Below are 10,000 nucleotides of genomic sequence, written 5' to 3' on the forward strand. Positions count from 1 at the left end.
GAGCAGGACCGCGGGAGGACTTCTGCTTTTACGCACTGATTAGACGCGTAAAGCCTCCTTTGGATGCATTGGGGGTGCTGGATACATCTGCCCCACCCCCACCCCCGACTGTCCCCCGGTGGTTTCGGTACTCTGTGAACCTCCGCCGAGCCTCCGCTGAGCTCCAGGAGCCTGATGGCGGCAGCAGTCGCATCTTGGATGCAGTTCGCCCGCGCGGCGGCCATCGGGTGGATGCCGGTGGCCAGCGCTGCCATGCCCGTGCCTCCGAGGGAGACGCACCGCGCCAGAAACGGGCTGATTGTTCTGAACGTTAGTGGCATGAAGTTCCAGACTTGGCGGGACACGCTGGAGCGGTACCCGGACACCCTGCTGGGCAGCTCTGAGCGCGACTTCTTCTTCTTGGAGGAGAACAACGAGTACTTCTTCGACCGCGACCCGGACATCTTCAGGCACATCCTGAACTTCTACCGAACCGGGAAGCTGCACTACCCGCGGCAGGAGTGCATCTCTGCCTACGAGGAGGAGCTGGCGTTCTTCGGCATCCTCCCGGAGATCATCGGGGACTGCTGCTATGAGGACTACAAGGACCGGCGGCGGGAGAACCAGGAGCGGATCCAGGACGACGAGGACAACGACCAGACCAACGAGCTGGTGTCCATCGATGCCAGCTTCCGGGAGACCATGTGGCGCGCCTTCGAGAACCCGCACACTTCCACCATGGCGCTGGTCTTTTACTACGTTACCGGCTTTTTCATCGCGGTGTCTGTCATGGCCAACGTGGTGGAGACGGTGCCGTGCGGCGCCGCGCCGAACCGGGTCAAGCAGATGTCGTGCGGGGAGCGCTACGCATTGGCCTTCTTCTGCCTGGACACCGCGTGCGTCATGATCTTCACGGTGGAGTACCTGCTGCGCCTGGTGGCGGCGCCGAGCCGCTACAGGTTCGTGAAGAGCGTGATGAGCGTCATAGACGTGGTGGCCATCATGCCCTACTACATCGGTCTGGTCATGACTGACAACGAGGATGTCAGCGGTGCCTTCGTCACGCTCCGCGTCTTCAGGGTGTTTCGGATTTTCAAGTTCTCGCGACACTCTGCGGGACTTCGCATTCTGGGCTACACGCTGAAGAGCTGTGCGTCCGAGCTGGGCTTCCTGCTCTTTTCCCTCACCATGGCCATCATCATCTTCGCCACAGTCATGTTCTACGCTGAGAAGGGTTCTGGGAGCAAGTTCACCAGCGTCCCTGCAGCCTTCTGGTACACCATCGTTACCATGACAACCCTGGGGTGGGTAAGCCTGAGTGTGTTTGTGTGCGTGAAGAGTGGAGTAGTTGTTCAGGTTTCACAGACTCATCTTCTTAACCCTCCCACTATCCTAATGGGTGTGGCCCCGCGAGGAAAGTTGACCATTGAGCAGGGTTGATGGTTTATCCCTTGAGGTCCACGTGACAGGGGTGAGGAGTGAGCACCACCTCACCCCTGTCACGTGGACCTCAAGGGATAAACCATCCATCCTGCTAAATGGTCAACTTTCCTCGCTGGTTCCTCCAGATGGCGTTGATGTTTGCGCTGCGACCTCCACCTCGGCCGCATGGTCCTGGTCTTATCTGCTTTTGTGGTTACAGTTCAAATGCAGCTGCTAGGGATGTGTGCCTCAGGGTTGGGCCATCGCTCCTGTTTTTGGGGGCGTGTCTGATCTGAATTGGGGCGTGGCTGTTAACCGGTTCTCCTCTGTGTCGCTGTCCCTGGTGCTGAAACGCCTCTCATCAGCAGGACAAGTGTTTTGAAGTTTCCACGTGTTTAATTTATTTTATTTTTAACAAACTGAATGTCTGGATGAATTAAGGAGGGTTTCTGCACAGCCCAAGCAGGTGATTAGTTCCTCTCTGGGTAAAGATAACAAGATGTTTAAAGCTCAAAGGGGAAGTAGTTAGGGTTTTTACTTTCTACTGTAATAATCCCACAGGAACGAGTATTGTCTCTTTCAGCTTTGCAAACGGGAGAGAGTAATGACGACGTTAAACAGGATAGTCGTGACTCTACTCCACTGCCCAACTCCACAGTTCTCCCCTGCGTGGCTCGTTTCTATTTAGCACAGGAACCCATGGGAGGGGTTACACATTGCAATGATGTGGTGAGATCGCTGCAACGGGACTTGGAACTGAAACACAATGTTCCAGACACAAAACTATGGGTGACTGTGTGAATGTGGGTGAATGTCAGCATGAATGAGGGTGAATGTCAGCATGAATGTCAGCATGAATGCGGGTGAATGTCAGCATGAATGTCGGCATGAATGTGGGTGAATGTCAGCATGAATGCGGGTGAATGTCAGCATGAATGCGGGTGAATGTCAGCATGAATGCGGGTGAGTGTCAGCATGAATGTGGGTGAGTGTCAGCATGAATGCGGGTGAGTGTCAGCATGAATACGGGTGAGTGTCAGCATGAATGTGGGTGAATGTCAGCATGAATGCGGGTGAGTGTCAGCATGAATGCGGGTGAGTGTCAGCATGAATGTGGGTGAATGTCAGCATGAATGTGGGTGAATGTCAGCATGAATGCGGGTGAATGTCAGCATGAATGTGGGTGAGTGTCAGCATGAATGTGGGTGAATGTCAGCATGAATGCGGGTGAGTGTAAGCATGAATGCGGGTGAGTGTCAGCATGAATGTGGGTGAATGTCAGCATGAATGTGGGTGAATGTCAGCATGAATGTGGGTGAGTGTCGGCATGAATGCGGGTGAGTGTCAGCATGAATGTCGGCATGAATGTGGGTGAATGTCAGCATGAATGTGGGTGAGTGTCAGCATGAATGCGGGTGAGTGTCAGCATGAATGTGGGTGAATGTCAGCATGAATGCGGGTGAATGTCAGCATGAATGTGGGTGAGTGTCGGCATGAATGCGGGTGAGTGTCAGCATGAATGTGGGTGAATGTCAGCATGAATGCGGGTGAGTGTCAGCATGAATGCGGGTGAATGTCAGCATGAATGCGGGTGAGTGTCGGCATGAATGCGGGTGAATGTCAGCATGAATGCGGGTGAATGTCAGCATGAATGCGGGTGAGTGTCGGCATGAATGCGGGTGAATGTCAGCATGAATGCGGGTGAATGTCAGCATGAATGCGGGTGAGTGTCGGCATGAATGCGGGTGAGTGTCGGCATGAATTATGGGTGAGTGTCAGCATGAATGTGGGTGAATGTCAGCATGAATGCGGGTGAGTGTAAGCATGAATGCGGGTGAGTGTCAGCAAGAATGTGGGTGAATGTCAGCATGAATGTGGGTGAATGTCAGCATGAATGTGGGTGAATGTCAGCATGAATGTGGGTGAATGTCAGCATGAATGTCGGCATGAATGTGGGTGAATGTCAGCATGAATGCGGGTGAGTGTCAGCATGAATGTGGGTGAATGTCAGCATGAATGCGGGTGAATGTCAGCATGAATGTGGGTGAGTGTCGGCATGAATGCGGGTGAGTGTCAGCATGAATGTGGGTGAATGTCAGCATGAATGCGGGTGAGTGTCAGCATGAATGTGGGTGAATGTCAGCATGAATGCGGGTGAGTGTCAGCATGAATGCGGGTGAATGTCAGCATGAATGCGGGTGAGTGTCAGCATGAATGCAGGTGAATGTCGGCATGAATGAGGGTGAATGTCAGCATGAATGCGGGTGAATGTCAGCATGAATGCGGGTGAGTGTCGGCATGAATGCGGGTGAATGTCAGCATGAATGAGGGTGAATGTCAGCATGAATGCAGGTGAATGTCAGCATGAATGCGGGTGAGTGTCAGCATGAATGCGGGTGAATGTCAGCATGAATGCGGGTGAGTGTCAGCATGAATGCGGGTGAATGTCAGCATGAATGCGGGTGAATGTCAGCATGAATGCGGGTGAATGTCAGCATGAATGCGGGTGAATGTCAGCATGAATGCGGGTGAGTGTCGGCATGAATGCGGGTGAATGTCAGCATGAATGCGGGTGAATGTCAGCATGAATGCGGGTGAATGTCAGCATGAATGCGGGTGAATGTCAGCATGAATGCGGGTGAGTCTCAGCATGAATGCGGGTGAATGTCAGCATGAATGCGGGTGAGTGTCGGCATGAATGCGGGTGAATGTCAGCATGAATGAGGGTGAATGTCAGCATGAATGCGGGTGAGTGTCAGCATGAATGCGGGTGAATGTCAGCATGAATGCGGGTGAGTGTCGGCATGAATGCGGGTGAATGTCAGCATGAATGCAGGTGAATGTCAGCATGAATGTGGGTGAATGTCAGCATGAATGCGGGTGAGTGTCGGCATGAATGCGGGTGAATGTCAGCATGAATGCGGGTGAGTGTCAGCATGAATGTGGGTGAATGTCAGCATGAATGCGGGTGAGTGTCAGCATGAATGCGGGTGAATGTCAGCATGAATGCGGGTGAGTGTCAGCATGAATGCAGGTGAATGTCGGCATGAATGAGGGTGAATGTCAGCATGAATGCGGGTGAATGTCAGCATGAATGCGGGTGAGTGTCGGCATGAATGCGGGTGAATGTCAGCATGAATGAGGGTGAATGTCAGCATGAATGCAGGTGAATGTCAGCATGAATGCGGGTGAGTGTCAGCATGAATGCGGGTGAATGTCAGCATGAATGCGGGTGAGTGTCAGCATGAATGCGGGTGAATGTCAGCATGAATGCGGGTGAATGTCAGCATGAATGCGGGTGAATGTCAGCATGAATGCGGGTGAATGTCAGCATGAATGCGGGTGAGTGTCGGCATGAATGCGGGTGAATGTCAGCATGAATGCGGGTGAATGTCAGCATGAATGCGGGTGAATGTCAGCATGAATGCGGGTGAATGTCAGCATGAATGCGGGTGAGTGTCAGCATGAATGCGGGTGAATGTCAGCATGAATGCGGGTGAGTGTCGGCATGAATGCGGGTGAATGTCAGCATGAATGAGGGTGAATGTCAGCATGAATGCGGGTGAGTGTCAGCATGAATGCGGGTGAATGTCAGCATGAATGCGGGTGAGTGTCGGCATGAATGCGGGTGAATGTCAGCATGAATGCAGGTGAATGTCAGCATGAATGTGGGTGAGTGTCAGCATGAATGCGGGTGAGTGTCGGCATGAATGCGGGTGAGTGTCGGCATGAATGCGGGTGAGTGTCAGCATGAATGCGGGTGAATGTCAGCATGAATGCGGGTGAGTGTCAGCATGAATGCGGGTGAATGTCAGCATGAATGCAGGTGAATGTCAGCATGAATGCGGGTGAATGTCAGCATGAATGCGGGTGAATGTCAGCATGAATGCGGGTGAGTGTCAGCATGAATGCGGGTGAATGTCAGCATGAATGCGGGTGAGTGTCAGCATGAATGCGGGTGAATGTCAGCATGAATGCAGGTGAATGTCAGCATGAATGCGGGTGAATGTCAGCATGAATGCGGGTGAATGTCAGCATGAATGCGGGTGAATGTCAGCATGAATGCGGGTGAATGTCAGCATGAATGCGGGTGAATGTCAGCATGAATGCGGGTGAGTGTCAGCATGAATGCGGGTGAATGTCAGCATGAATGCAGGTGAATAACAGCATGAATGCGGGTGAATGTCAGCATGAATGCGGGTGAATGTCAGCATGAATGCAGGTGAGTGTCAGCATGAATGCAGGTGAATGTCAGCATGAATGCGGGTGAATGTCAGCATGAATGCGGGTGAATGTCGGCATGAATGCGGTTGAATGTCGGCATGAATGCGGATGAATGTCAGCATGAATGCGGGTGAATGTCAGCATGAATGCAGGTGAATGTCAGCATGAATGCGGGTGAATGTCAGCATGAATGCGGGTGAGTGTCAGCATGAATGCGGGTGAGTGTCAGCATGAATGCGGGTGAATGTCAGCATGAATGCGGGTGAGTGTCAGCATGAATGCGGGTGAATGTCAGCATGAATGCAGGTGAATGTCAGCATGAATGCGGGTGAATGTCAGCATGAATGAGGGTGAATGTCAGCATGAATGCGGGTGAGTGTCGGCATGAATGCGGGTGAATGTCGGCATGAATGCGGGTGAATGTCAGCATGAATGAGGGTGAATGTCAGCATGAATGCGGGTGAATGTCAGCATGAATGCGGGTGAGTGTCGGCATGAATGCGGGTGAATGTCAGCATGAATGAGGGTGAATGTCAGCATGAATGCGGGTGAATGTCAGCATGAATGAGGGTGAATGTCAGCATGAATGCGGGTGAGTGTCAGCATGAATGCGGGTGAGTGTCAGCATGTATGCGGGTGAATGTCAGCATGAATGCGGGTGAGTGTCAGCATGAATGCGGGTGAATGTGAGCATGAATGCAGGTGAATGTCAGCATGAATGCGGGTGAATGTCAGCATGAATGTGGGTGAATGTCAGCATGAATGCGGGTGAATGTCAGCTTGAATGCAGGTGAATGTCAGCATGAATGCGGGTGAATGTCAGCATGAATGCGGGTGAGTGTCGGCATGAATGCGGGTGAATGTCAGCATGAATGCGGGTGAATGTCAGCATGAATGCGGGTGAATGTCAGCATGAATGCGGGTGAGTGTCGGCATGAATGCGGGTGAATGTCAGCATGAATGCAGGTGAATGTCAGCATGAATGCGGGTGAATGTCAGCATGAATGCGGGTGAGTGTCGGCATGAATGCGGGTGAATGTCAGCATGAATGCGGGTGAATATCAGCATGAATGCGGGTGAATGTCAGCATGAATGTGGGTGAGTGTCGGCATGAATGCGGGTGAATGTCAGCATGAATGAGGGTGAATGTTAGCATGAATGCGGGTGAATGTCAGCATGAATGTGGGTGAATGTCAGCATGAATGCGGGTGAGTGTCGGCATGAATGCGGGTGAATGTCAGCATGAATGAGGGTGAATGTCAGCATGAATGCGGGTGAATGTCAGCATGAATGAGGGTGAGTGTCAGCATGAATGCGGGTGAGTGTCAGCATGAATGCGGGTGAGTGTCAGCATGAATGCGGGTGAGTGTCAGCATGTATGCGGGTGAATGTCAGCATGAATGCGGGTGAATGTCAGCATGAATGCGGGTGAGTGTCAGCATGTATGCGGGTGAATGTCAGCATGAATGCGGGTGAGTGTCAGCATGTATGCGGGTGAATGTCAGCATGAATGCGGGTGAGTGTCAGCATGAATGCGGGTGAATGTCAGCATGAATGTGGGTGAATGTCGGCATGAATGCGGGTGAATGTCAGCTTGAATGCAGGTGAATGTCAGCATGAATGCGGGTGAATGTCAGCATGAATGCGGGTGAGTGTCGGCATGAATGCGGGTGAATGTCAGCATGAATGCGGGTGAATGTCAGCATGAATGCGGGTGAATGTCAGCATGAATGCGGGTGAGTGTCGGCATGAATGCGGGTGAATGTCAGCATGAATGCAGGTGAATGTCAGCATGAATGCGGGTGAATGTCAGCATGAATGCGGGTGAGTGTCGGCATGAATGCGGGTGAATGTCAGCATGAATGCGGGTGAATATCAGCATGAATGCGGGTGAATGTCAGCATGAATGTGGGTGAGTGTCGGCATGAATGCGGGTGAATGTCAGCATGAATGAGGGTGAATGTCAGCATGAATGCGGGTGAATGTCAGCATGAATGTGGGTGAATGTCAGCATGAATGCGGGTGAGTGTCGGCATGAATGCGGGTGAATGTCAGCATGAATGAGGGTGAATGTCAGCATGAATGCGGGTGAATGTCAGCATGAATGAGGGTGAATGTCAGCATGAATGAGGGTGAATGTCAGCACCTTCTTACAGCTCTACAACCCCCCAAGGCGCTTCACAACACAAGCAGTCATTCACACCCTGGTGGTGATGAGCTACGATACCACGTCTGCCCTGGGGTGCAATGTCAGGTGAGGCCTCCCAAACACAGGTGCCACCGGCCCCTCCCACCACCACCAGCAGGCAGGGTGTATAAGTGTCTTGCCCAAGGACACAGTGGCAGCATTCTCTGGTCAGAGTAGGGATCAAACCTGCAACCTTCTGATCTCTTGACAACCCGCTCTACCTCCTGAGCTGCTGCTGTCCCTAAAGGTGTCAGGAACGGAAACTCAATCTGGTGGAAGACAAAATCTTCTCCAACACCAACTAAAACCAGAATAAAACATAAAGTCAAGCAACAGGTTGTCCTTCCCTCATCAGATCCGGCGGTTCCTCTGAGTTCAGAGCAGATCAGAGATTCAGTCAAATATTATCATCACACAGAGATGAGACGACAGCAGCAGCTCAGCGACTTCTTCTCGTGGGCTAAATCAGAAGGAAAGGAACTGTGACTCGGTAATAATTTAGTCCAAGAGGATAATTGTATTTCTGGTCAAACGGTAGACTGGCTGACTAACGTAAACATGTTGCTAGGCAGCATTAAACATTAAACAACAACACTAGTCAACAAAATATGGTGAATTTGACCGTAACACACAAAAACCATTTGACATGAAATAAATAAAAAAGTAGAATCTCACATAAAAAGGGAGTTTGTGTGATTGTTGCTTGTGTTTTACTTTTAAATCCTATTCATGTCACTTTGTTCATATAAGAGATCAGATGAAGTTCAGCAGGAAAAGGATGAAGAGGGTGAGACAGGAAGAGCCAGACCTGCTGAGGGTGAGACAGGAAGAGCAGACCTGCTGAGGGTGAGACAGGGAGAACCGGACCAGCTGAGGGTGAGACAGGAAGAACCAGACCTGCTGGGGGTGAGATGGGGAGAGCCAGACCTGCTGAGGGTGAGACAGGGAGAGCCAGACCAGCTGAGGGTGAGACAGGGAGAGCCAGACCAGCTGAGGGTGAGACAGGAAGAGCAGACCTGCTGAGGGTGAGATGGGGAGAGCCAGACCTGCTGAGGGTGAGACAGGGAGAGCCAGACCTGCTGAGGGTGAGACAGGGAGAGCCAGACCAGCTGAGGGTGAGACAGGGAGAGCCAGACCAGCTGAGGGTGAGACAGGGAGAGCCAGACCAGCTGAGGGTGAGACAGGGAGAGCCAGACCAGCTGAGGGTGAGACAGGGAGAGCCAGACCTGCTGAGGGTGAGACAGGGAGAGCCAGACCAGCTGAGGGTGAGACAGGGAGAGCCAGACCTGCTGAGGGTGAGACAGGGAGAACCAGACCTGCTGAGGGTGAGACAGTGAGAACCAGACCTGCTGAGGGTGAGACAGGGAGAACCAGACCAGCTGAGGGTGAGACAGTGAGAACCAGACCAGCTGAGGGTGAGACAGTGAGAACCATACCTGCTGAGGGTGAGACAGGGAGAACCAGACCAGCTGAGGGTGAGACAGTGAGAACCAGACCAGCTGAGGGTGAGACAGTGAGAACCATACCTGCTGAGGGTGAGACAGGGAGAACCAGACCAGCTGAGGGTGAGACAGGGAGAACCAGACCAGCTGAGGGTGAGACAGTGAGAACCAGACCAGCTGAGGGTGAGACAGTGAGAACCATACCTGCTGAGGGTGAGACAGGGAGAACCAGACCAGCTGAGGGTGAGACAGGGAGAACCAGACCAGCTGAGGGTGAGACAGGGAGAACCAGACCAGCTGAGGGTGAGACAGTGAGAACCAGACCTGCTGAGGGTGAGACAGGGAGAGCCAGACCAGCTGAGGGTGAGACAGTGAGAACCAGACCTGCTGAGGGTGAGACAGGGAGAACCAGACCAGCTGAGGGTGAGACAGGGAGAACCAGACCTGCTGAGGGTGAGACAGGGAGAGCCAGACCAGCTTAGGGTGAGACAGTGAGAACCAGACCTGCTGAGGGTGAGACAGGGAGAACCAGACCAGCTGAGGGTGAGACAGGGAGAACCAGACCAGCTGAGGGTGAGACAGTGAAGAGTGAGATGGTTTCAGGTGGCTGATGAGAGGAAGATTTGAATGTAATAAGTGAACAGTTACATTTATGTAATCCCATTACAAGTAGGGCTGGGCAGCACGGCTTAAGAATAAAATACATTCTGTACACGCTTCCTTAGACATATTAGAAAAATCAGAG

The 10,000-nt window shown here is 52.3% G+C and overlaps 1 protein-coding gene across 1 annotated transcript in view; it reads left to right on the forward strand.

The window, feature by feature from the left end:
• The first annotated feature begins 174 nt into the window (after positions 1-174).
• The window catches only part of LOC139071725 (A-type voltage-gated potassium channel KCND2-like), a 39,175-nt gene continuing 29,349 nt past the window's right edge, over positions 175-10,000 (forward strand). The window contains exon 1 of the mRNA XM_070554699.1: positions 175-1,283. Within this exon, the coding sequence (XP_070410800.1) occupies positions 175-1,283 (1,109 nt within the window). The remainder of the gene's footprint in view (positions 1,284-10,000) is intronic.

Source organism: Nothobranchius furzeri, chromosome 1 (genome assembly GCF_043380555.1).
Source record: "Nothobranchius furzeri strain GRZ-AD chromosome 1, NfurGRZ-RIMD1, whole genome shotgun sequence".
Taxonomy (NCBI): Eukaryota; Metazoa; Chordata; class Actinopteri; order Cyprinodontiformes; family Nothobranchiidae; genus Nothobranchius; species Nothobranchius furzeri.